Source organism: Garra rufa, chromosome 10 (assembly GCF_049309525.1).
Source record: "Garra rufa chromosome 10, GarRuf1.0, whole genome shotgun sequence".
In the NCBI taxonomy this organism is placed as follows: Eukaryota; Metazoa; Chordata; class Actinopteri; order Cypriniformes; family Cyprinidae; genus Garra; species Garra rufa.
Genome location: NC_133370.1, coordinates 40,115,609 through 40,143,231, shown reverse-complemented (window position 1 = coordinate 40,143,231; position 27,623 = coordinate 40,115,609). Strand labels below are relative to the sequence as shown.

At 38.9% G+C, this 27,623-nt stretch overlaps 1 protein-coding gene across 1 annotated transcript in view; it reads right to left on the bottom strand.

The window, feature by feature from the left end:
- The window catches only part of miga1 (mitoguardin 1), a 26,269-nt gene extending 4,093 nt beyond the window's left edge, over window positions 1-22,176 (bottom strand). The window contains exons 1-15 of the mRNA XM_073849330.1: window positions 22,068-22,176; window positions 21,175-21,334; window positions 16,972-17,137; window positions 15,390-15,502; window positions 15,036-15,171; window positions 14,676-14,812; window positions 13,626-13,746; window positions 11,425-11,525; window positions 11,193-11,311; window positions 8,958-9,030; window positions 7,813-7,899; window positions 7,637-7,735; window positions 7,404-7,538; window positions 7,260-7,313; window positions 7,041-7,157 (exon numbers count right to left, since the gene is read on the bottom strand). Coding sequence (XP_073705431.1) covers window positions 7,041-7,157; window positions 7,260-7,313; window positions 7,404-7,538; window positions 7,637-7,735; window positions 7,813-7,899; window positions 8,958-9,030; window positions 11,193-11,311; window positions 11,425-11,525; window positions 13,626-13,746; window positions 14,676-14,812; window positions 15,036-15,171; window positions 15,390-15,502; window positions 16,972-17,137; window positions 21,175-21,273 — 1,557 coding nt within the window. The 5' untranslated portion in view covers window positions 21,274-21,334; window positions 22,068-22,176. The remainder of the gene's footprint in view (window positions 1-7,040; window positions 7,158-7,259; window positions 7,314-7,403; window positions 7,539-7,636; window positions 7,736-7,812; window positions 7,900-8,957; window positions 9,031-11,192; window positions 11,312-11,424; window positions 11,526-13,625; window positions 13,747-14,675; window positions 14,813-15,035; window positions 15,172-15,389; window positions 15,503-16,971; window positions 17,138-21,174; window positions 21,335-22,067) is intronic.
- Window positions 22,177-27,623: the final 5,447 nt, after the last annotated feature.

The following is a 27,623-nucleotide window of genomic DNA, read 5'->3' as shown; positions in this document are numbered from 1 at the left end:
AAACCGTAAGACCTGCCTGATGTAATATGTGTGGGCACTCTGGGGTGGGCACATATACCACATGCGAAGTCGGTGAAACTGTAGCGAATAGCCTCCTTTAATAATGTCCAGCACCCATTGTGAAACCCCTGGGAGCTTTTCCCATGCATTTACCTGTAACGCAAGGGGGTAGGTGCGAAGCGCGCTCCGATCTGTCAATAACGGAGTCGCTTCGGTGCGTTGTGACGCACGAGTGACTGTGACATTCGAGGCTCGGGGTACACTGACCGCGGGGACTGCTATCTTTGTGTGTATATGTGGTTGCGTAGTAACGGGCACATTCAACACACTCAGCGCAGCCTTTAGCCGTGTAAACGGGGCGTCGTCCGGTTCGTTTTTACAGAAACCGTAAGACCTGCCTGATGTGATATGTGTGGGCACTCTGGGGTGGGCACATTTATCACATGTGAAGCGCAGCCGATTCGGGTCGACTTTATGTGCGCGGGTTTTGTATGACAGGATGTGCTCATGTGTATGTGCATGCGAGCTACACACAACACACCTTCGGCTATGGCCGGAACACCCGAAAATACACTCCTTTGAGGATTTAATTGGGTAGCCGTGAGAACGGCTCTTGAGTGCAGACAAGCAGGCTGCAGCGCCGGCTTGATGACTGCGGATAACGCTGGAACAGCCACATTTCTTGGAGCTGAGCGAGCGAATACTTTCGGTGGGAGTCTGGCAGCCGCGGGACTCGCGCACCGGCGTTCAACACTCCAAACAGCGTTCGCCTGCATAGAGCGAACGCACTCCTGGTTTCGTTTTTACAGAAACCGGTTGACGTGCATAATGAGGTGTCTGTGAGCACTGTGAAGCGGGCACATTTAACACTCCAAAACAACGTTCGCCTGCATAGAGCGGATGCACTGTTGGTTTCGTTTTAACAGAAACCGGTTGACGTGCATAATGAGGTGTCTGTGAGCACTGTGAAGCGGGCACATTTAACATCCCAAAGCATAGAGTTAATGCACTGTTGGTTTCGTTTTTACAGAAACCAACAGTGCATAATGTGGTGTCTGTGGGCACTGTGAAGCGGGCACATTTACCACGTGTGACGCGCAATCGATCTGAGTCGATTTTATGTGCGCTGTGTTTGTGTGTAGAGATGAGCACTGGTTAGTGGGCATATTCATACGACACATGAAACACCATCGGCCGTGGCCGGGACACCAGATAATACACTTTATTGGGGGTTTATCTGTGTAGCCGTGGGAACGACTTTTGTGTGCAGGCAAACGGGCGACGGAGCCGGTTTGTTGGCTGCAGAAAACACTGGAACAGTCACATTTCCTGGAACTGGACGAGCGAATAACTTTGGTGGGGGTCCGGCAACCGCGGGACTCGTACACTGTCGTTTTCCCAGATGTGCTAGGACGATTTCGGAGGCTCAGGTTTCAACTCAATCCTGGGCCGCGGGCCGCGTCTGGCGGGGCGGCGGCCAGACGAGAAAAACGTCAGAAAGCGTTAACCACGGGTGCCTCTCAGCAACGGTGAGAGACCATGTTACGCAGCGCTGACGCGGCTAGGCGGCGGCGAGAGCGCGGCGAAGCAGGTTTGACGTCTGACGGCAAGCTTTAGAGGGGAGGGCCGACTTAGCACGCCGTCCAGCGGAGGGCAGACATAAGTGGGCTGCTATCGCCTCTTCTGAGCAGCATGCGCGTTCCCGCTTTGGCGGGAAACGGAAATCCTCTTCCTCCTTCATGGCCCCCCTCGTCAGCGGCGTCGATGGAAGCGGTGGCATACAGCGGCCGCTTTACGTCCGGAACAGAGGCTGACGAGGTCGATGAAGCAGGCGGGCGAACCGGCGAGCTTTGTCATCTGGAGGAAGGGTCCGGGGCCCGCTGGGCACAGCGCTTTTTACGGCGCGACACCGCGCGGGCGGGGGAGCAGTCTCAGTGAAGAAGGCAAGGCAAGTCCTCAGAGTCGCCATTGGCCTCTGCACGAGCCGTATGAAAGCATCTTTAAAAAGACACTTTGCTCTCTTAGAGAAACAGTGTGTATCGCAGCGGCGACACACACTGTAGATTATAAAGGATTATAAAGGATATAGGCGCCGGAAAGCGCAGCAGGAAGGCACGGAAGGCGGCGTGGCCAGCAGTTCCAATGGCTCGTCCCGCTGAGATGCTTGCAGTCGACGGCGGCTTCTTCTCCGGCTCCAGCGATGCGTGAGCTTCGCTTGAAGGATGAAAAAATCAGAGTGTAGCTGCCTTCGAGCGATATTTATAGGCTTGGATCACGCCACTTTCGGCGGGAGATGACGTATTAGGCGCGAAATGCCCTCATTGGAGCTGGTTTCGCGCCAAGCCTCGCTCGATAGGTGCTGCAGTTGCTGCAGAGCAGCCAATAGGCACGCAATACGCCTCGCCTATGTCTGCTCACTGCAGCAACGCGTTTTACATTAATACAAAATTAAGGATAATTTTTTGGCTTCAATATCTCTCGCGGAAAGGATTTTCCCCAAGCGTAAGCTTACGCTTACGCAGTACGAGAGACCTCTCGTAAGAGAACAGCTTACGTTTAACGAACAAAAAAAAAATGCTCCAAACGTTTTTCTCTCTCTCTCTCTCTCTCTCTCTAAACTAACTTAATAAAAAAGAAACGAAATTATAACCACTTTGCCATTACATGCAAAACTGAACTATTTTAATTGCCAAAACAGTATAAGTTGTTTTGGCAAAGGGGAAAAGGGCTCGGGTCAGGAGTTAACAACCACACTGTTTGCGAAAAACCAGTCTGCATAACCTTATGAAGATTTTGGCACTCCAAACGTGGCTTTGCCCTCTGGAGTAACGCTGATAAACTGATAAACAGTTGCCCACGGAAAAAAACACCATCAGTAGGCTACCCCCACTTTCCGCGCTTATGAGACCTTGCAAAAAATGCACGACGCAGAAAGCACTGGTCCATGAGTGCATAACAGTTTTGAGCGCAGGCTGTAGCCTACAGGTGCTCGATAGGAATGAGTAAAGCGCAGATTTGCTGTTTAGAAAAGACGTCGGGAACGGGATATTGTTACCGCCCGCTCCCGTTCAAATTACACCAGAGTTACCGACCGCAACCGCTTTTATTTGGAAATTTATTCCCGCGTCGCAAGAAATCTGGTCGGGTCCCAGCACCAATTATTTCTGAATCCTTTAACTATTGCTAGGACATCACCCCCAGGCTTCATAAACTTGCGCTCAATTTTTTTTTCTCTGACAACGCTAACGTGACAGACGTATGAGTGTCAATCATACTGTGTTGCAAGGACCCGCCCTTCTCTGCTTCTGATAGGCTTGTAATGTTCGTTAAGGCTGCGTTCCTCTCATATGATTGGTAGGTGAAATAAATTGTCTCGAAAATATTGAACCGCATGCGCAGGCTCTAAAATATAAATATATATTTTTCCCTCACGGCCGCACGCCGGAGATCCGGCACGGTGCCGGAATACTTTAAGCCCTGCATTTGGTAAAGATTATACCTTGGAAGTTGTACTCAACAGACCCCTCCCTGATCATAATTATTAAGTCTGGTAAACACTATTTTATTCTAGCCTACTCTGGGTTCTTCAAATCCAGCCATGGAGGGCTCCTACCCTGCAGAATTAAATCTTTACCCACAGAGCAAGGTCTTTAGCCGCTTTTCCACTGTCGGGCCGAACCGTTCTTAGAACGGTCGGGTACAGTTCCAGTTGTGTTTCCACCTGAGCCTGGTACGGCACGGAACGATTACAAACCGTTCTCGGCCCGGAATTCTCTAACCGTGCCGAACCGGGCTGATAAAATGCGTTTGCATGGCGTCGCCACTCTGTTGCCTGGCTACCAGTTTCTCTATGGCAAAGCGGGAGCACAGTAAACAGATACGGTAAATATAAATACATATGGCTGAGACACTTTGGTCTGTGGATGAAACATTTGCTCTAATATTGGGGCAGAAAAAAAAATTCAACAACAGCTGGAGGGTGCAAAGAGAAACAAAAAAGTTTTTTTTTTTTTTATTATAGTGCAGTGTCTTGCAGAGAAGGGCATTAAGAAAAGTTTCAGTGCCGGGAAAAAAAAAACAAAAAAACTCAAACATACATCGCGTCCAAAAGGACAATAACAGTAGAAGCGGGGCTTGCATTACCAAGGCAACGACTGACGCATTTGTATTTACATTCCAAATAGTTCCGTTATCTGCAACGCAGTGGAAAATCAAACCGTATCCGTGCCGATTCGGGCCAGTCGGCACGGAACAGAACGGTTACGCATTGAGAACGGTTCGGCCCGATAGTAGAAAAGCGGCTTTTGTAGTTACTAGAAAATTAGGGGTTGGGAAGTTTAATCAGGGTTTGGGCTAAACTTTGCAGGACAGTGGACCCTTCAGGGCCAGATTAGAGGAACTGTATCATACTTAAAAACCTAGCACAATCCTTTATTCAGGGGTGTCCAATCCTGCCCCTAAACAGCCAAGCTGCAGCAGAGTATAGCTTTATCCCAAATTAAATATCTACCTGCACAAGATAATTTAGTGCTGCATTCCAAACAAGAAAAAAAAAAACCACCTCCAAAGGGCACTTAAGAATGAGAACAATCATGAGGCACTTTTGCACCACATAGTTCTAGAAACTAGGCAGCATGGTGGTTCCTAGAGAACCAATTTCCCCTTTGGGTAATTTCCTGGTTGCATCGGCAGCAGGAACTCTGAAGCGGCCAACAACGACATCTTTATTCGTGGCAACCAGTGAATGGAGGATGCCACGATCAGAGCGTTTTTTGTTGTGGGTTTCGTGATTACGGAGATGGAATGCAAGCGCACAAAAATCTGACTAAATCTCTTGACAACTTGCAGTGTTACATGCCATTGAGGCTGACGAAAGAACACAACGTTGCAGACAACAGGTAGCTAAATGCCATTATTATCGCTGTTTTCCATGTTCTTGGAGTAAATAATTTTACATGACTTTTTAAAAATGCCAGGTAGCCAGTGTTATGTATGCGCTTGACCAATCAGCATATACTTACGTCACTGGTAGTTCCAATAGAACTGTTTTAGACCCTACTCTGAAGTAGAAGCTAATGGAGTTTCTAGAACTAAGTACATTACTAGTCCCTGTGGTGCAAACATGCCAAAAAGCAGGAACTTCAACCAATAGCTCTAAAAAATAAAAAAAATAAATAAAGGTCCCTTCGGTGTGAAAGCCCCTATGGCTGCCATATTGAAGTCTTGTTTCAAACCAACATTCTCAAAACTGGGTACACCCGATAAACACTTCACACCTATCATTCTTTGCGCCGATATAATTGTGAGGCCCTTCGACGGGATTAGGGCAGGCATGGGTGAACTTGGTCCTGGAGGGCTGGTGTCCCTGCAGAGTTTAGCTCCAACCCTGAACACACTAATCAGTGTTTTCAGGATTACTAGAAGGCTACAGGTAGGTGGGTTTTATCAGGGTTGGAGCTAAACTCTGCAGGGACATCGGCCCTCCAGGACCGAGTTTGCCCAAGCCTGGATTAGGGCATAAGGATGAGTCCTTCAAAATGGAATGCAGCAGAATTCTTTACCTTTTCAGGGGTACTAGCAACTTCTAGTAAGGTAGGTTAGAGCAGGAAGGGGGGCCTTTCAAGAGCAGAATTGAACACCCTACTTATATCCGAAGAGACTCAGTAGTCCCTTTGTACCAGGGGTCCCCAAACCTATGTCTTGAGGGCCAGCATCTTACAGAAATTAGCATCAGTCAGCTCGAACACTTGCTTGGAAGTTTCTATTGAGTTTGAGGACCTCGATTAGTTGGTACAGTGGTGGTTAATTAGGGTTGGAGCTAAACTCTGCAGTACAGTGGCCCTCCAGGAACAGGGATATGCCTGCTTTGGACCAAGGGTCTCCAATTCTACAGTTTCTCAAACTCTAAGTAGACACTAAAGAAGCAACTACTCAGGGACTTTCCAGGATTACCGGAAACTTCCGGGCAGGTGTATTGGATTGGCTTGGCTTAAAGCTAAACCCTACAGGAAAGTGACAAGCACTAACCCATGTAGGATCTTTAAAGGTTGTATCAGCGATTTCTAGCCTGAAACATAAAGTGTCAATTTCAGCTGACCTTTCATCACAATCCGCTCGCTGCCTGCCCCATAAATTGTCTGTGAAAAAACCGCGTCTCTCTGGTCAGCCTAGGGTCCGAGATATGCCAAAAAAACAATCGGCACTACCAACCTTTCCACACATAAACAAACAGTGTTCCAACCAATCAGCGTCAGGGGTTTGGTGTTGTGGACTTTCCTACTGGTGCTGGGATGTGAGGGAGGCGGAGCGAAAGTCCACAACACCAAACCCCTGACGCTGATCGCTGATACAACCTTTAAACCAACAGCAACCACATTTAATTGTTTGTCATTTAAAATCAACTACATTTGAAACTGGTGTTACTACGATAAGGCTGCTGAGCAACAATACAGGTGCATCTCAAATTACAATGTTGTGGAAAAGTTCATTTATTTCAGTAATTCAACTCAAATTGTGAAACTTGTGTAATAAATTCAATGCACACAGACTAAAGTAGTTTAAGTCTTTGGTTCTTTTAACTGATGATTTGGCTCACATTTAACAAAAACCCACCAATTCACTATCTCAAAAAATTAGAATATGGCGACATGCCAATCAGCTAATCAACTCAAAACACCTGCAAAGGTTTCCTGAGCCTTCAAAATGGTCTCTCAGTTTGGTTCACTAGGCTACACAATCATGGGGAAGACTGCTGATCTGACAGTTGTCCAGAAGACAATCATTGACCCCCTTCACAAGGAGGGTAAGCCACAAACATTGACCACAAACACTGAAGACAGGGGGCCCCAAACTCTTGTTATGGAGGGCTGGTGCTCTGTAGAGTTTGGCTTCAACCCAATTAGACACACCTGAACCAGCTAATCAAGCTCTTACTAGGCATACTAGAAACTTCCTGGCAGGTGTGGTGAGACAAGTTGAAGCTTAACTCTGCAGGACACCCCTGCTTTAAGACATGCAGAGGTCATCAAATTACATCTTACCTTGAAGAAGCTGCAGAAATCGTGCAGGGAACTTTTAGGGCCTAGAAACCCCCAGGCCAAGACAGGACTTATGTGTTCACACACTGCGTAGAAATGTGCAATAAAGCCATCTTGAACCTGCACGCACAGAACGAAATATTAACAAAAATAATAACTGGCTGTCTGGAAAAGACTAAACTACTCTGTACAACAATCAAACATTTGCATTTCCAACATTACCTTCATATATTGCCTCTTCTGCTTCAAAACAGACCAACAACTTGATGCAACAGCCTGTGATGGAAAAATACAGCTTTATTAATTATCAATGTGTAACTGAAACTTTAATTATTTAGATCCATTGCACAGAGATTATGTACGCACTGTTTCTTTGAAGGAGTTGTTGAGCCAACGATTGTTGACCACATTTTGAATAGAGATAGGTGGATTCTCAAGATCCTCAAATGAGTCCATAAGGATGAAGTCAAGAACAATGTCATAGAAGTTCAGATGTTTAACCTGAAGAAAAAAAAAGCATAAACAGCAATATTAGCTGTGGTTTGAAGACTGTTTTATATCTAGAACATGTCTTTTATCTGCATAACGAGATGTCTTACCCCTCTTGCAGAAAGCTCCATTTCTGTGTTCTCCCAATGGTCAGTTTGCTCCAGGAAGCAGATCATTTCTTCAAACACCTCCTCAAACCTCTTTGGGCTCTGCAGACCACACAACAGTTCAGTGTGGTTGGGGACTTCTCATATGTTGCCACATAGAAGAAAGGACGAACACTCACCTTCCTTCCTTTTACTATTATTGAAGACAGTATCCTCTTTCCTGTGTCAGCCAGAAATGCTCTAGTTGTTCTTTCACATAAGATGACCTGAATTAAAATACGATGTAGAGTTTAAAAGTTTTCCCACACAGGATCCATTCCAAATAACACACTTGCAGTCTTGCAGACATAACAAGTTCACTTTACGAGTGCCCACTTTATGGTTTCACCCTTGATGTACAATTCTGCAGAGCCTGCACTGAGGTGAGCTCCACAACAGACTTCAACCCGACAGTCAAAGCGGCATTAAGTCACAAAAGTGTGGACTTGAAGGAAGAGCAATGTTGACAAGTCTGCATATTTTCCGCGTAATTGGGCTACTTTCATACTGTTGCTGCAGGATCGTTTTTTTTTTTTTTTTTTTTGCGGGGTTAAAGCAAAACCCTGAACTCCCTCTGAACCCCTTGAAGAAGGTTTCAAGCCCCTGAATGTGTTTCTAAAGCAATTTGGATGTGATTTTGATAGCCATTTTCTCATGGGATTCAATCCAATTAGGCTAGATTTGGCCAAGATTGGGTTAGTTTTGAGCACCAATTAGGCTGGTTTTGTTATGCAGACCTGGCAACCCTTAGGAGGACTGTGAGGGCTTATGGTGCCATTTGAGACAGGCGCACAGACTGCAGCTTATTCTGCCCATTGCTAGACCATTAACATGAACTGTCAATTTTACTTCATAAATCAAACAAATGCAATTTTGTAAGCATGGTATCCACCATATTTTTCACGTAAAAATGGACACAGCCATTTGTAAATTTTATGGGTCAGGCTTCCGGTCTCATATACGTCCAGCTAAAAATACAAAACAGCTTGTTTTGATGCTTGATATGGCAAATTAGTCTCTTACCGTGTTATTTTAATGTCAATCTTCATTATGAACACACTGTTTTGTCGTGCAAACAGTTTAATCTTTAACAGGCTCCTCCCCCATTGCACATGGACACGCTCCTTACTTGTGATTGGTTTTTGAAGTATGTTGTGGTGTTTGGTCCCATCTACTTTCAACAGCGTTTCTTAGAAATCGCTTACTGTACCTTTAATGATCTTAAATCCACCACTGTTAACTGATTAGAAACAAAATTGTTATATTCAGGACATGAATCCTTTACCTGACATGCTTGCCGTACACAGTGCAGCTTTGCCAGGAAGTCAGTGTCTCCAAGACATTCAAGCATTTCAGTTCTGTTTAAAAAAAAAAAAAAAAAATTATATATATATGTATTGAACAACAGTCTACATAAAACATATAAACTTAAAACAGAACTCAGCTCTGCAAATATTTTCAGAAATAAACAGTCAAGATTGAACATGAAATTATTTGATTCAATATACAGTCGTGGCCAAAAGTTTTGAGAATTACATAAATATTGGAAATTGGAAAAGTTGCTGCTTAAGTTTTTATAATAGCAATTTGCATATACTCCAGAATGTTATGAAGAGTGATCAGATGAATTGCATAGTCCTCCTTTGCCATGAAAATTAACTTAATCCCGAAAAAAAACTTTCCACTGCATTGTTAAGAAGGCTTCAGGGCATCCAAGAAAGTCCAGCAAGCGCCAGGATCGTCTCCTAAAGAGGATTCAGCTGTGGGATCGGAGTGCCACCAGTGCAGAGCTTGCTCAGGAATGGCAGCAGGCAGGTGTGAGCGCATCTGCACGCACAGTGAGGCCAAGACTTTTGGAAGATGGCCTGGTGTCAAGAAGGGCAGCAAAGAAGCCACTTCTCTCCAAAAAAAAAAACATCAGGGACAGATTGATCTTCTGCAAAAAGTATGGCGAATGGACTGCTGAGGACTGGGGCAAAGTCATATTCTCTGATGAAGCCTCTTTCCGAATGTTTGGGGCATCTGGAAAAAGGCTTGTCCGGAGAAGAAAAGGTGAGCGCTACCATCAGTCCTGTGTCATGCCAACAGTAAAGCATCCTGAGACCAATCATGTGTGTGGTTGCTTCTCATCCAAGGGAGTGGGCTCACTCACAATTTTGCCCAAAAACACAGCCATGAATAAAGAATGGTACCAAAACACCCTCCAACAGCAACTTCTTCCAACAATTTTGGTGAAGAACAATGCATTTTCCAGCACGATGGAGCACCGTGCCATAAGGCAAAAGTGATAACTAAGTGGCTCGGGGACCAAAACGTTGAAATTTTGGGTCTATGGCCTGGAAACTCCCCAGATCTTAATCCCATTGATCAAACTCCAAGAAGTGATTATGAAAGAATGGGTTGCTATCAGTCAGGATTTGGCCCAGAAGTTGATTGAGAGCATGCCCAGTCGAATTGCAGAGGTCCTGAAAAAGAAGGGCCAACACTGCAAATACTGACTCTTTGCATAAATGTCATGTAATTGTCGATAAAAGCCTTTGAAATGTATGAAGTGCTTGTAATTATATTTCAGTACATCACAGAAACAACTGAAACAAAGATCTAAAAGCAGTTGAGCAGCAAACTTTGTGAAAACTAATATTTGTGTCATTCTCAAAACTTTTGGCCATGACTGCACAGCAAAAATATTGTTACAAATTAAAATAATTGCTTTGTATTTGAATGCATTTAAAAATGTCATTTATTCCTGTGATTGCAAAGCTGAATTTTCAGCATCATTACTCCAGTCACATGATCCTTCAGAAAGCATTGTAATATTCTGATTTGCTGCAAAAAAGCATGTATTATGTTGAAAACAGCTGAGTAGAATTTTTTCAGGTTTCTTTGATGAATATAAAGATCAGATAAACAGCATTTATCTGAAATAAATCTATTTGATGATAAAAATCACTAATGTTTCTTGAACCGCAAATCAGCATATTAAAATGATTTCTGAAGTATCATGTGACACTGAAGACTGGAGTAATGACGCTGAATTCAGTTTCGATCACATGAATATATTACAATTTAAAATATATTCCAATAGAAAGCAGTTATAGCAAAAAATATTTCACAATATTACTGCTTTTTCTGTATTTTGGATCAAATAAATGCAGGCTTGTTGAGCAGAAGACATTAAAAAAAAACATTAAAAATCTTACTGTTCAAAAACTTTTGACTGGTAGCGTATGTGCAAACAAACATTTATAAAACAGATCTGTTCAGAATTTTTTTTAATCTGTTTGGATGAGCCACATTCAAATATCCAATACATGGATACCTGTGAACAAGACTGAATCATCTAGTAAACGATATTATCTAGAGTTAGTGTAAAGAACTATATGAACTGAAGAACTGATTAATGTGATTATTATATCTATAGATTAATACATCCATTTATTACACAACTATGAGAAACACTAGATCCTGATTGGCCAATCAGGTATTCTGTGGTCCACTGTACCTGACATACTCGACTCACCGTAGAACTCGACAGGAGATCTTCCCTTCCTCAGCCATCTGTAGGGCGTCCTCATAGAAGGGGTAATGACACAGTGACCCCAGTGCATGGGCACTTCTCATCTCTCTGTGCTCAGATAACTGTAACGCATTAATGCATAATTCTTAAAAAATGAGGTTGGTGCTTATGTGTATCCACTGACAACAGTGGCGAACTGGTGTACAACAACCTGTACATCAAACATCCATCTCACCTCTGCAGCAGAGACGAAGGAATCTGTTGAGGCGATGCTGATTGAATCTCTAAGACAGGTGTCCTCCAAGTCCTCCCTAACGGAGAGATCCATGTGCTTGTCTGCCACAGGAAATAAGGGAAGATTAGACTAAAGTGCCCTTATCTCACATAGGTGAGCAAACTGGGCTAATTCCAAAGTGGTAGACAGCATAAACCAATTCAACAGCATTGAAGCACAAATGTGTTTATGGGGTGCCTGTGAAAGGGTGTGAATTGAGTGTGTTGTGCCATGTGCTCTGGGGAGTGGGTAAGAGGTAGACTTGTAAACAGTTGTAAGGAAAGAACTTTGGACCATGACCAGCTTCTTTATTTAGATACAGAAAATAAGCTGAGCCTTAGGAATACACAGCAGACGCAGCTGCATGAAGCAGAACGTGCAAAGTTGCACACTACTGTGTCCGGTTCTTTGATGAAGAACTTAAAATGCACAGTTCTAGTAATTTTTAGAATACAGTTAGAGTTCACAGAGACTGACTTTACACGACTGCCTTTAATTTAAAGGATTAGTTCACTTCCAGAATAAAAATCTCCTGATAATTTACTCACCCCCATGTCATCCAAGATGTTCATGTCTGTCTTTCTTCAGTCACAAAGAATTTAAGTTTTTTGAGGAAAACATTCATCGTATAGTGCACTTCAGTGGTGGCCAACATGCTTGAAGATCCAAGTTTCAATGCAGCTTCAAAGGGCTCTAGTGATTCCAGGTGAAGAATATGGGTCTTGTCTAGCGAAACTAGTGAAAATCTGTAATTTCCTAAAATAAAATATATATATATATATACACAGTATCTCACAAAAGTGAGTACATCCCTCACATTTCAGAAACCATTTTAGTATATTTTCTCAAGAGACAATACTATAGAAATGAAACTTGGAGATATTTTAGAGTAGTCAATGTGCAGCTTGTATATCAATATAGATTTATTAGCAGTATGTTGATTAACCATGCAAAGCCACATGTCCTATTTATCATGTTTATGTTTTAGTCTGCTTGACAGGACCATACAATGTTGTGTATCTTGTATTAGAGCCGGTAAAATTAGGTGCTTTAAGTACAATTCTCTCATACTGACCACTGGATGTTCAACATGGCATCTCATGGCAAAGAACCCTCTGAGGATTTGAGAATTAGAATTGTTGCTCTCCACAAAGATGGCCAAGGCTATTAGAGGTCCAGTTACACTCTGAAACAGAGTTACACTACTGTGGTCAGGGTCATACAGAGGTTTTCCAAGATGGGTTCCGTTCGGAACAGGAATTGCAAGGGTCGATCAATGAAGTTGAGCACTCGTTCTGTGCGTCAGGTGCAGAACCTGGCTTCAAAAAACAGATGCATGAGTGCTGCCAGCATTGCTTTAAAGGTTGCAGAAGTAGAAGGTCAGCTTGTCAGTGCTCAGACCATACACCGCAAGTCGGTTTGCATAGGCGTTGTCCCAGAAGGAAGCCTCATCTGAAGCTGGCTCACAAGAAAGCTCGCAAACAGTTTGCCGAAGACAACCTGTCCAAGAGCATACATTACTGGAACTATGTCCTGTGGTCTGATGAGACTATAAGATAAACTTGTTTGGCTCAGTGTGTGGTGATGCCCTGGTGAAAAGTACCAAGAAAGTTGTGTCTTGCCTACAGTCAAGCATGGTGGTGGTGGTAGCATCATGGTCTGAGGTAGCATGAGTGCTGCTGGGACTGGGGAGCTGCAGTTCATTGACGGAAACATGGATTCCATTATGTACTGTACATTCTGAAGCAGAACATGATGCCTTCTCTCCAGAAACTAGGCCGAACGGCAGTTTTCCAACATGATAACAATCCCAAAGGATTGCTTTGTAAACACTGGGTACTTCCACCTTCCTTCCAACATGACTACGTAATGCGTGAGGTTGAGCTAGTGCAAAACGAGCATTTGTAGTTAAAAAGCATACACTTATAATGATAGATTGTTTCGCTAGACAAGACCCTTTTTCCTCAGCTGGGATTGTGTAGAGCACCTTTTGAAGCTACATTGAAACCTTCCAACCTGTTGGCCACCATTGAAGTCCACTATATAGAGAAAATTCCTGAATGTTTTCCTCAAGAAGCTTAATTTCTTTGCAACTGAACGAAATGGGGTTGAGCAAATTATAAGTAAATCTTTATTCTGGAATTTTTATTCTTTAACATTACCATTACCAGGATGTGTTGAAGGGTCTGTCATTCCCAGCGTTCCCTCAAACTCCTCCTGAAGCCGATAGGCTCTCTGTAGCAGGGACTCCAGCTTTCGAATGAAATCTACACTGATGATGTCCTAATAAAAGAGTAAAAATCATCATTAGAAGTAAACTGGGTCCCCACATTACCATTCTGTTTGTATTTAACAATATAATTAAAATAGTAGTGTTTTTAGTGAGTGTGAGCATTAGTGGCAAATGTAACCTAAACGTTAAACTAAGGAAAATAAGCATGAACAATTAAATATCCAAAATCCACCACTACCAAAAATGATAAAAATATGAGGTATGAGGGCAAAAAAAAAGCCCTGTATGCATTTTCGCCTTCTATTTATACCATATGATATGGTTTATCAATACCACAAGAGTAAGAACATTTTTTACCCCAAATATCTGCATAATTGCACATGTGATATGTGACTCTGGACCACAAAACCAGTCTTAAGTCAATTTTTTAAAATTAAAATAAGCTAAATAAGCTTTTAACTGATGTATGGTTTGTTAGGATATGACAATATTTGGCTGAGATACAACTATTTGAAAATCTGAAATCTGTGGGTGCAAAAAAATCTATATACTGAGAAAATCACCTTTAAAGTCGTCCAAATAAAGTTCTTAGCAATGCATATTACTAATCAAAAATAAAGTGTTGACATATTTATGGTAGGAAATTAACAAAATATATTCATGGCATAAAAGAAAAATCGATCATTTTGACCTATACAACATATTTCTTGCTACTGCTACAAATATACCCGTGCAACATAGGACTAGTTTTGTGCTCCAGGGTCACATATTGTACTAAAATTTAGACACAAAATAGCTCTAAATAAAGCAACAGCCTTTCCGAGAAACACACAGAGGTATTTTGTTACCGAATGAATCCATGGTCCTGAAAGCCAATGATTCAGTGATGTTTCAATGGTTTTGGCTGGCTGTTTTAAATATTATATTTAGATTATCTTCTTTTCCTATTTCAATATGAAAAATATTGTTTGTATAATACCTCCATGCTTTCTTCTGCAATGGCATCTCCAGCTCCCACCTTTATGGACGCACAGTTTTCCTCATCTTCTGATTGCCTGCCGCGGAATGTTAGCGCCTGTTCCCAGCGCCGCAGAGCCTCCTCAAACAACTCCATTCCTGTAGGTGAGATATTTTTCAACATGTCTATTCATCTGCAAAATGTTCCACATCAGTTTTAGAATTACATTTGATTATGAGCATACAAAATTCCGATATTTAAGATCAAGAGCAAATGTTTGTACACAAATGATTAAAATGGAATACAATGCTTTCCAAATGATGGGCTTCTTCTGGGCTCTTATTTGTGTCTTATGAGACTGGACAAAAGAGGAGTTTTTACCCATCAGGTAGAGGTTCTCTGGAGTGGTGACAGGGATGTTGAGCAGGTTACAGACGTCACCATCACCTCCAGCTCCATCCCAGCAACTGGAGCCATTTGCACAGGTGGAGCTACTGGAGGAGTGCCTGCTCCTCACCTGAGAAAAGATATGACATTTCAACATCGAAATGGTGACCTAATGCCAAAAAGAACACATTCTATAAGACAATTTTTGTCATTCTCAGGTGACCATTATAAATAGCTTTTTTGTTGCAGCATGTGCTGCTGAAGTCACAGATACATTACACCACTATCCAAAGATTATGATGATTATGATTTAAAAAAAAATAATAAAAAAAAGAATAAATTGCTTACAGAGACCAGGCTCGGCAAGGAGCCCGAAAGCTTGCTGTACAAACTGCCATTGGACACCACATTACATGAGTAGCAATTCTTTGAATTCAGAGGCAGATTTTGACACTCAGTCTCTGAAAAAGACAAAATCAAATTAGTCTCTTATGCTCATCAAGACTGCATTTATTTAATCAGAACACAATAAAAACAGTACAGTAATATTGTGAATTACTAGTACAAATACAATTACAACTGCTTTGTATTTTAAAAAACAAAATTTTCAGCAGCCATTACTCCATTCTTTAGTGTCACATGATCCTTCAGAAATAAATTTAATATGCTGATTTTGTGCTTAAGAAACATTCCTTAGGATCATCAATGGCGAAGACAGTTATGCTGCTAAATATCTTTGTGGAAACTGTGACATTGTTTTTCCAAAATTCTTTAATAAATAGCAAATTCAAAAGAACAGCACATGTTTCAAATACAATTTTTCGTAACATTCTAAAAGTCTTAACTGTCCTGGATAAATGTATTTATTTATTTTAGAAAAATGTTACAGACCCCAAACATTTGAGGGTAGTTGTGTGTGTGTGTGTGTGTGTGTGTGTGTGTGTGTGTGTGTGTGTGTGTGTGTGTGTGTGTGTGTGTAAACATACACTGCTGTTCAAAATTTTTGAATCTGTAAGTCTCTTATGCTCAACAAGGCTGCATTTATTGGAACAAAAATACAGAAAAAATGTTATTACAATATAAAACAATGGTTTTTATTTTAATATGCTTCAAAATATGATTTATTCCTGTGATGCAAATCTGAATTTTAATCAGCTGATCTCCAGTCTTAAATGTCACATGACGGTTCAGAAATCATTCTAATATGCTGATTTATTATTAGAATTATCAGTGTTGGAAACAGTTGTGCTACTAAATATTTTTTTGGAACCTGTGATTCTTTTTTTTAGGATATTTGATGAATACCACGTTATAAAGAACAGCATTTGTTCCAAATATAAATCTTTTCTAAGAATGTAAATCTATGCTATCACTTTATATTAATTTAACACATCCTTGCTGAATAAAAGTATTAATAAAAAAAGAAAAAAAAAGAAAGAATAAAAATTTACAGACCCCAAAATTTTAAACAATAGTGAATATTGTTAGAAAACCTTTCTATTTTAAATAAATGCTGTTCTTTTTAACCTTTTATTAATCAAAGAATCCTGAAAAAGTATCACAGGTTCCAAAAAAAAATATTGATACTGATAATAAATCAGCATATTAGAATGATTTTTGAAGGATCATGTGACACTGGAGACTGGAGTAATGATTCTTAAAATTCAACTTTAATTACAGATAGAAATTAAATTTTAATGTATATACGGAAAAACATTGGTTTACATCATAATAACATTTCACAATATTACATTTTTGATCAAATAAACAGCCTTGACGAGCATAAAAACTTCTTAAAAAACAAAAAAACAAAAAAAAAAACACTAAAAATCTTACTGATCCCAAACTTTTTAACAGCAGTATACATTAGTAGTAGTTCATTCTATACATTTAAAATATAATAATAAAAGTGATTTGCAATCTGTTTTACCTCTATTTAGGGGGACAGTGGTGAGGAACTCAAACGTTTCCTGCTCAGGCGAACTGGCCCTTTTCTTTCCCTTCCTCCTCCTGAAGCGTCGGGCGAGGTAGATAAGTGAGACCGCGCCGAAGGCAGTGGCGGCAAAGAGCTTCTTGGTGCCAGTGCTCAGACTCACCTGCTCAGTGAGGGAATGGAGAGACATAAGGCAACGCTTAACTTTGGACCGCTCAGATCAAGGCACAGAGATCAGAGTGAGAAATGCAGATAGGGTGAGGGTGAGACAGTCAGACAGGGTGACAGCAAGGATTACATGACTGGAATTGACTGCCTGGCATTTGGCTGGACGTATGGTGATTGGCTTGAGCGATCTGAACTACTGTGCGTAAGCCAATCACAAGCAAAAGATTCATCAGAAAACAAATAATACTATCCACTAGCGTCTATGTGAATGACCTAAATATTGTTAAAGAACAAAAAACTTTTCTCATTTCATGTTGTCCATTAAAACACCAAGAGGAACTCTCAAAATGACTATGTAACACACATAACATCGTCTATTATTATTATATTTATCCAGGCTGCTACATGAAGTACAGCTACTCATGCCACAGCTTTTTTTCTACTTTAGCACTTAGGGATAGTTCAGCCAAGAATTAAAATTTCAACATGAATTACTCACCCTAATGTTGTTCCAAAACCCATTAAGACCTTTGTTCATCTTCGGAACACAAATTAAGATATTTTTGATGAAAAGTCAGGGTCAGAAAGCTCTCGGATTTCATCACAAATATATTATTTGTGTTCAAAGATGATCAAAGGTCTTGCAGGTTTGGAACGACATGAGGGTGAGTAATTAATGACAGAATTTTCATTTTTGGGTGAACTAACCCTTTAAGTATATTAACCGAATAATGAAACTGTGAGTGAGAAAACTTTCAGCACATTATTCCAACTGAAATGTGGGTGTTTTCATCACACAAAGCTGTCATATTGCTTTAGAAGACTTCAAATATAGCATTTGACTGAAATACAGCAGAACTTCTCTCTTTTTTTCTCGTTTAGAGCTTGACAGAATCTGATTGCTGTCTTCCTTTGATATTCAAGTACAAAAGCTTTTGGAAAACATCTACTTTTGTGTTTCAAAAGCCATACCAAAAAGAAATGGAAAACACAATCTCTTTTCTGAAGGAATCCGTTTTAAGACATAAGCCTGCAGATGAGAATAGCAATGCCGTCAACGCCACCTGTGCCCCATTAATACCCATCTTTAAATCCATGGCAGAAAGCTCACTACAAGCACGAATCCCACAACACTCGTATCCCAGCATTCAAAGATCAATCAGACACAGCTATGAAATCCTTAAAACATGAAAAGCCAAATATAAGTTCATAAGCAAAAACTAGGTTGTGGATTTTCACATATATTACTAATAAAAAAGTAAAATAATAAAAAAAATGAAATTGAATAATCCATACATTATATGCATTTTTACAACTTAGAAAAGCTAAAATGTATTTATCTATCTTTTTCATTGAGGTCATTTATACTTTCAAATGCCACCAAACAATCATGATGTGAAAAGGGATAGTAGACTAAATGTGGTAAATTCATGTACAGACACAGGGAACAACCCAGGATGTATATAAGATCCTTTGCCTAATATAAAATATACCCAATATAAAATAGGTAATACTGTGTAATAATGTTCATTAATAATAACATGATATCTAAAGGGTGTATGTGCTGCACCACCAATTTAGAACTGCAAAAATAATGTTTTCAAATAGGTTTCTCAAACACTGCTCCTATCTGGACAAACAGACACACCATGATACCAATAATCCACCACAAACATTGTAATCGATTACTGATTCCAAATTGCATGACAAAAACTGTAGTCACATTTCAGGTAATGTAATCAGACTACTTTTTGATTACGTTTAGATTACTTTTGAGTTTTGACCTAACATGTTTATCACATTGATTTGAATAGGATAATTTTGTATAGGGCTGCAACGATTAATCGAACGATGTTGTGAGGCGCGTCTAGACAATGAAGCCGGTACTTTGATTAGTAGTAAATCTCCATCACGTGCGTTCAGCTGGAGCGGCAATTCAAACACCCCGCCGTAAATCACTGACAAGCCACGCCAAAAATCGAATGAAAATCGAATTCGATTTTCAGCGCGATTTGGCGTGGCTTGTCAATGATTTACGGCGGGGTGTTTGAATTGCCGCTCCAGCTGAACGCACGTGATGGAGATTTACTACTAATCAAAGTACCGGCTTCATTGTCTAGACGCACCTCACAACATCGTTCGATTAATCGTTGCAGCCCTAATTTTGTACCATATTGATATAAAAATTTGTGCTGTCAAATGATTAAAGGTCCCATATTGTACACATTTCTGGAGGTTTATTTTAGTTGTTGATGTCCTTAAGAATATATATTTGCGGTGTAAGTGCCAAAATCCATCTCAATATATTTTTACAGCTCCTTTTTTAGGAGCTCTGTCAAAAACAGGTTGATTTTGGCCCATCTAATTAATATTCATGAGCCTCTCTTCTGATTGGCCTGTTGTTTTCTGAGTGACGCGTACGGTCATGTATGCTTTAGCCGAGCCCAGGGCCATAGAGAGAGCCTAGCCTGCTGATACTCAACAGGATATTTCAGAATGATCATTAATGTTTTTTTCTTTTTCAAACACCGAATGCAGTAAACTACATAACTGTTGCTTTAGTAAGGCCCCTTTCACAATGCGCGCTGATTCTGGAAAATTACGGGAACGAGCGCTGTGTGAACAAAAGCCAGAACCATAAAGGCTGTGTTGTAGTGATGATGCACGTTATCATGCGACTCTTCACAACGAAAAAATACGTGCAAAGTGGAATGAAGCAGCGATCAGGCAGAGCCAGCTCCTCACTATCAGCGCTGAAGCACAGTTTGTTCAGGTTAGTTTCAGTTTAGTGAAACGTACGCGCCGCATTAAATCTCACATCCAAACGTCACGTCTTTATGGGTTGTGTGTAAAGCACGCACAGATTCCGGAAAACAACTGTGAATGAACCAAATCAAACAACTCCGGAACAAATCATGGGACACATTATCCGTGTATTTACCGGAATTGCTGTGTGAAAGAGGCTGAAGTTGACGTGCCAGTGGTCTCTTATATTCACGTTGTTCTGAAGCCTGTGCAATGATGTAGTTTCGACATCTATTGACTGAACAGGGTTTTCTCGACTTGTTTTCGTGTTGTTGTTGCTTAGCAATGTTATGGACATGATGTTGTCTGGGTTTGACAAAAGGAGGGTGGGACGTGATTGATGCTCGGGGTGGTGACTGAAGGCGGTGACTGAGTAGATCGGACGTCACATCTTTGCGGAAGTCACAGTGGCTCGTGAAAATGAACAGCTACTTTAAGCAGGCTGTGTGCAGTTTACTGTGGATTGACTGTTTTGAAACTCATATGGTAGTTACATATCCCCTAGACCTCAGTTATCATGAAAAAAGCCAGGAAATTTCGATTTTGACAATATGGGACCTTTAATCGCAATTAATCACATGCAAAATAAATATTTTGTTCACAATATATGTGATCTTATGTATAATAAATACACACATGCATTTATATATTTAAGAAAACATTTCTATATTAAAAATATTCATATATAATATCAATTATATTAATAGAAATGTATACATGTAGATACATGCAAAGATTGTTTAGGTATATATTGTATGTGTGTGTATTTATATATACATAATAAATATACACAGTATATACACATATAGTATATACTGTGTAAACAAAAACTTTTATTTAAAAAAATAAAAGTAAAAAAGCTAATATATTCCATTCGTTGTTTTAACATGAAATTAAACATAATATTACGTAAAAGTTTCCCAAACTCCCAAATCTTTTTAAAATAACCACAATTAAAGTAAAACACAAAATATTATACCCGTTTACCTGCACATCATGTGAAAATGTGAATAATGTGTAAACATGCAATCTAGTATGATTACCGGTACTTTAAAATGTAATACAATCTAATTACAATTACTTAATTGTTTGAAACCTGATTACATAATCCAGATTACATAATCAGGTTACTACCTAGCAGTGTTTTGCAATTTTTGGATGACAATGCGATAAGCTTGTCAGTAAGCCAATAAACTTAGAAAAGATCCCTGCTGCTGGTCAGTTTACCTGTGGAAGAGAGTAATAGACGGACAGTGGCAAGTCCACAAAGTGCAAAGCAGCCACCTTCATGGACACCTGTGTGTTTTTAAATACGTCCTCGGTCATGATGCCATAATCCCTCTGGATCTTAACTACAACAGGCCATTCTCCACTTCACCAATTCAACCTAAAAGAAACACACATTACATTTGTTATAGCTACATGCTGAATTAAATATCAATACATAAACATGCATCTGTCAGTAGAGGAATGATCAGCTGACCTGTTAAACCTCAACTGACACTGATTAAGAGGGAACTGGAGTCTGACAGACACACACAAAAGGTGTTTATTTCATAAAATTACTGTCTAATGCTCACATTGTGACTTCTAATAGGTAACAGTCCAAAACCTGCAATATAGTAAACAAGCTTTCATTGTGCCATAAACTAGTGGTTCTCAGTCCTGGTCCTGGGGGACCCCTGCTCTGCACATTTTAACAAACCTGATTGAGATTATCACCTCAGAGAGATCCATGAGCTGAACTAACGAGCTGATGATCTCAATCGGGTGTGTTAAATAAGAGAGACAATGCAAAATGTGCAGAGCAGGGGTCCCCCAAGACCAGGATTGAGAACCACTGCCATAAGCGACACGTGAACCGACTTAAAGAGGTTAAATAACGGTCATGTTAATGGCGTGATTTAATGTTTCTTAAAAATACACAACGATCATGCCCAACAACAAAAAATAGGACCATTATACAAAATGACCCACATTTATCCTTTTTCGATCGTCGCTCAATGGTAACTCTGTATTGAACAAACTAATAACACGCAACATCATAAACACTGACAGTAATGCCACTGACTGTGGGTTGTAAACTGAGGACAAAATAATAAACATAATGTAATGCTTACATTTATGCTTTATCTCGGAGACACACCATCTGTCCTCTACCACTCACTGCGATAACTGCGTCTGTGAGCTCAGCTCATGTGGACGCGAACCCACGCAGTGAATCTGGAACTCACTTCCGGTGCCACTGTGAGGTTTTAAAATAAAAGTTCGCGTAACTGGATTAAACTCGTGGGGAGAATCGGCTAATTTATTCAAAAAATAGATTTTTTTTATCTTTAACTCACAAAAAAAATGTATATTATGGTTTAAGGAACTGTAAAAATATTAATCGTCACCGTCAAAGGAATTTGGATATTAGTAGATTTTTCTGTTGAGAATCTCTAAATTAAAGCAATAGCGAATTTATTTCAATAAAGCAGCAAAGAAAAAAATATTTTTCTCTCTTTTTTTCTTTCTGTTTTCTTTCTTTCTTTCTATTTTTTTTTTTTTTTTTTTTTTTTTTTACCAAGGTTTAAAGCATAAATGTCAGGGAATGTCAAAACTTCTCCAGGGCCAATTAAAATAGTTGAAAAGGGAAAAGAAAGACATCAAGTTTAACTGTTATTAAGAGTTTTTTTATCTTTATTTCAACAAAATAGGGTTCTGGTTTATGTACACTGTTTCAATTTTTTTATTAAGATACAATTAGAGCTGCAAAACAATTAGTCGAACACTATAATTTATTAAATTTACTAAAATTTATTTTGAATTAATCGATTCAAAATAAACTTTAATGTTTGCATACTATATGTGTGTGTCCACTAATATTGGCACCCTTAGTAAATATGAGCAAAGGTGACTGTGAAAATACATCTGCATCGTTTATCCTTTAGATCTTTCTTTCGAAAAATTCGCTAAATTCTAACCTTTCATTGAAGTAAAACGATGGAAAATGGGAGGGGGGGGGGCGGGAATCTCATTATGAAATAAATGTTTTTCTCTAGTTCATGTTGACCACAATTATTGGCATCCCTAGAAATTTGTCTAAGTAAAATATCTCTGAAGTATATTCCCATTAACATTACAATTTTTAGCACACCAGGGTGGCTAGGAGTATAAAATTGTCCAGTCATGACTTTCTGTTCCACAGGATTATAAATATGAGGAACGCAAAAGCCAAATTCCCTTAATCATCCATCACAAGAAGTAAAACCAAAGAATGTAGTTCTGGGGCCTGTTTCAGTAAGGAGGTTCAACCAACTCAGAGTTTAAACTTGAACTCTGAGTTGACTTACCGAGAGATTAAAAACTTTTTAGAATAAAACCTGCTCCTGACCAGGTTAGGCTCACAGAGTAAGTTACCACGGTAACTGACTCTGAGTAAAAGTTACCGCTCTTTCAGAAACAGGCTTGACTTACCCTGCTTTCTCGAGTTTGACAAACCTGCCATTTTGAAACGGAAAACCCAGAGTTTCTCTCATTTCACATACTCTGAGTTTTCACTTAACCTCCTTTCTGAAACGGGCCCCTGGTGTCCTCTACAGAGGACATAGCATAACATATGATTAAAATATAATTTTTCAAAATATTTATTTTTAAATTTGTTTGTTAAGCTCTAAACAATGTAATGACATGGAGAAAAAAAAAATAAAACTAAAATCTTAACTTTTTTCCTGGTAGTCATGAGGTTAATATCCTAATGATTTTTGGCATAAAAGAAAAAATCGACCATTTTGACCCATAGAACATTGCTACAAATATATATACATACATATATTGTGGTCCAGGGTCACTTTGTTTACAGATTTTTTTTTATTAATACTATTATTGTATTGTATTTTATTTTTTTTTTATGCTTGACATGCCGCAATTTGAGCAGCCCTCGTGTTGTTATATGCGCTACAAAAATAAATTCAACCTTCTGTGCTTTTACATGAGTTAAATCATCTTACCATCAAAAACAGCTCGTCTCCTAAAGTAAATGTAAATGACTCTATGACCACACGGGGGCGTCTGGGCTGGGATAGATCCCGCTCTGTCTTCGGGGGATCAATGCGCATCTGTGAGTCGTTCCGCGCATCCACACTAGGAGGCACCGCCGCTGCCTGCTCGTTCCCCCATTCACTTTCAGCACCGCACAACAACCGGAAGAAGCTGTTTGAATGTGTCATCCCATGTAGCACCAGTCTGAAGTTAAAGTGTCCGACGCCAGGCGTTTGAAAACCCGCTGTCTGCAAACGGAAGAATACTACAGATATGTAGCTGACAAGAAGAAAAACGTCTTCAAACCGCCGGTATCTTCATCAGAAGAACAGAAGCGATAATCGATTCATATTTAAACCATCGTTGATTTCCCTAGAGGTGAGCTAATATTATATCACTGGCTTGGATGCGAACTGAAATGTGCCGTATTTAAAGCTTTGCGTTCCGTAGTGTTAATATTAAAAAGTGCATTGATTCTGCGCTGTTGTAAGTGTTGTGTTGTGATATGAACTGATGCAGAGGCAGAGCTGTCAGATGATGAGCAGCGCACTGACTTTAGCTTTAGCCCGCCGCATTCACACGCCTTCTCTCTGCTCTTCATCCACAGTAAACACCTCATTCAAAGACAGTCTGCAGCGATTTTAGCTATTCTTGTGGTTGTAATGATTGAAAGATTTATAGTTGTTGGGAAAACTGTGGGGAAGTATGTGCGTGACAGCCTGAAGCTAGTTGCTAAGTAGCCTAGCGAAGATTCTAGCTTATGCTGACGCGTTGCTGGAGTGACGTCACACACAGCTGTAGAGGCCTGTAACTCGTTTACTGTACGTTACTGTACATTACTATACAATACTATGTGAGTATAGTGTACATAATAATATTAATAATAATAAAGTTAAAACATTTCATATTTCATGAGTGTTTAATTTTTTTAGGTTATATTTTAAAATTATGTATTTTTTATTTTGAAAAATATTTACTTTTTTTTTTTTTTTAAAGACGGCCACAATGGGTCTGTGGGAATGTTCAGATGTTAATAAAAAAATCATAATCAAAAATTAAAAATTTCAAAAATAATAAAAATGATATCAAAATAACTATATAAAGTAGTAAATAAATAAATAAGGTACTAATGAGTATAAATGTGATAATAATATAATGTTTTAGATAAAATAATATTGCTTTTATGGTATAAACTATTTGTTTATACAATAAACTATATAGATGCTTTTTACATTTTAGAATACGAGGATGATCATATTTGTGGCTTGATAATAAAAAAAAAAAAAAATTATTTCTTGTTAGCTTATTAGCTTGTTTAATTCAATTATTAAACCTCGGGTTTGAGAAACCTCACCATAAATTATGTAGTGGTCTTGTAAACAGTCTCTGTTCCATCGTTTAAAGATAACATTTTATGATTCTATTATTGTTTTCTGTTTATATAAGGTCAAAGTCAATCAGATTGTAAAGTATGTGCAGTCCTGTCACTGATATTCTTTGGGCTGCGGGTTATAGTTTGGACAACATTTGTTTCTCATTGTTCCCAGAAATTCAAGACACGCCAGTGTTTTTTGATGTTTGTCATTTTACAAAACATGTCTTGTCCTTTGGACTGTATTACACTCAGTTACCACAGAGACTTTGCGTGCAGTTTAGAAAATTAACATGACAGATAATGTATTTCTGCTCTTTATATATGTTAACATTTACAGGAAGTAAAATGAGAATTGAAATAAAAAAAGTGTAATTTTAAAAAAATGTACATGCAGATAATATAATATTAATGAAATAAAATGCCACTTAAATGTAACTGAAGAGAGTTCACTTTCATGACTTTTCTTCTTAAAAATGCACAAAAATGCACTTTATAATAATTTCAAACCAAAAGTTTTACTTTAAAATGTGTACATGCTTTTAAAGCACATCATTTTTAAAAAAAAAAAAAAAAAATATATATATATATATATATATATATACACACACACACACACACACACACACACACACACACACATACACATATACACACACATATACACATTACCGGTCAAAAGTTTGGGGTCATTACATTTTTCTTCTTTTTTTTTTTTTGAAAGAAATTAATACTTTTATTCACCAAGGGTGCGTTAAATTGATAAAAAGTGATAGCAAATACTTACATTGTTAGAAAATATTATATTTTGAATAAATGCTTTTGAGCTTTTTATTCATCAAAGAATCCTGAAAAAAATATCAAAATTTCTAAATAAATACTTTGCAACTTTTGCAATATATAATCCAATATAGATCCAATATAGATCATTCTAATAATAAATCAGTGTATTAGAATGATTTCTGAAGGATCATGTGACACTTAAGACTGAAGTAATGGCTGATGAAAATTCAGCTTTGCCTTATTTATTTTTTTATTTTACAAGAGTTCACTTCATAAACATGTTTTTGCACTATGCAAAATGGTTAGAGTTTATTGCATTGTTTATGAAATATGAAAATGCTGCCTATTGTTTACATGATATAAATAGTTAATATGTGACCCTGGACCACAAAACCAGTCATAAGGTTAAATTTTACAAAACTGAGATGTATACATCAGCATATGAAATCTCAATAAATAAGCTTTCTATTGATATATGGTTTGTTAGGATAGGACAATATTTGGCTGAGATACAACTGTTTGAAAATCTGGAATCTGAGGGTGCAAAAAAATCAAAATATTGAGAAAATCATCTTCAAAGTTGTCCAAATTAAGTTCTTAACAATGCATATTACTAATCAAAAATTACATTTTGATATATTTACAGTAGGAATTTTACAAAAAATCTTCATGGAACGTGATGTTTACTTAATTTCCTAATGATTTTTGGCATAAAAGAAAAATCAATAATTTTGACCCATACAATGTATTTTTGGCTATTGCTACAAATATACCCCAGTGACTTAAGACTGGTTTTGTGGGCCAGGGTCACATATGTTAGCGGTGAGATCATATAGTGTTCATGTACAGTTTGACCAATGGTCAGAGTGACTGATGCATTGCTGTTAATATTTACTGAACACTGCTCAGGTCTAATTTGCTTCTGGTCTAATACTTATTCTGTCCATGTGTTTGCAATATTATGTGTTTATTTTGGCAATTTTTTGAACCCTGTTTAAATGACAGATCAGGGCAGAGATGAACAAAACAAAAGTTCGAAAACAAATCATTTGTTCATTTTCAGTGAATTTTGAGTGGCAAAACATTTCAAAATGTCAATTTTAAAAAGCTGCATTGCTTTTCATAAGCTGTGTTAATGGAGTAGTTCAACCAAAAGTGAGCATTTTTGGGGCTTGAGGATTCGGAATATGATTCATCAAGCGCTCATCCTTATTATGTTACAAAGCTGTATCCGTTTGTGGAACAAAATAGGAGATGGGTGAGAGGAAGTGATTATAATTAGTGAAGCTTCAAGAGAATGGATAAAAGTAGTTCATATGACTTGTTCTATATTATACCATACTATATTTATCTCAAATGTGTCCCCATTTTCATCAGGATGCTTAGTGTCCACACTATGAATAATGTGTTTGTAATAATTTGATCTTAGATCCTGGATATTTGAATAATCGTTTACTAATATTGTGTGTTCATCATTCTCTCTCTTTCCAAAAGAGTG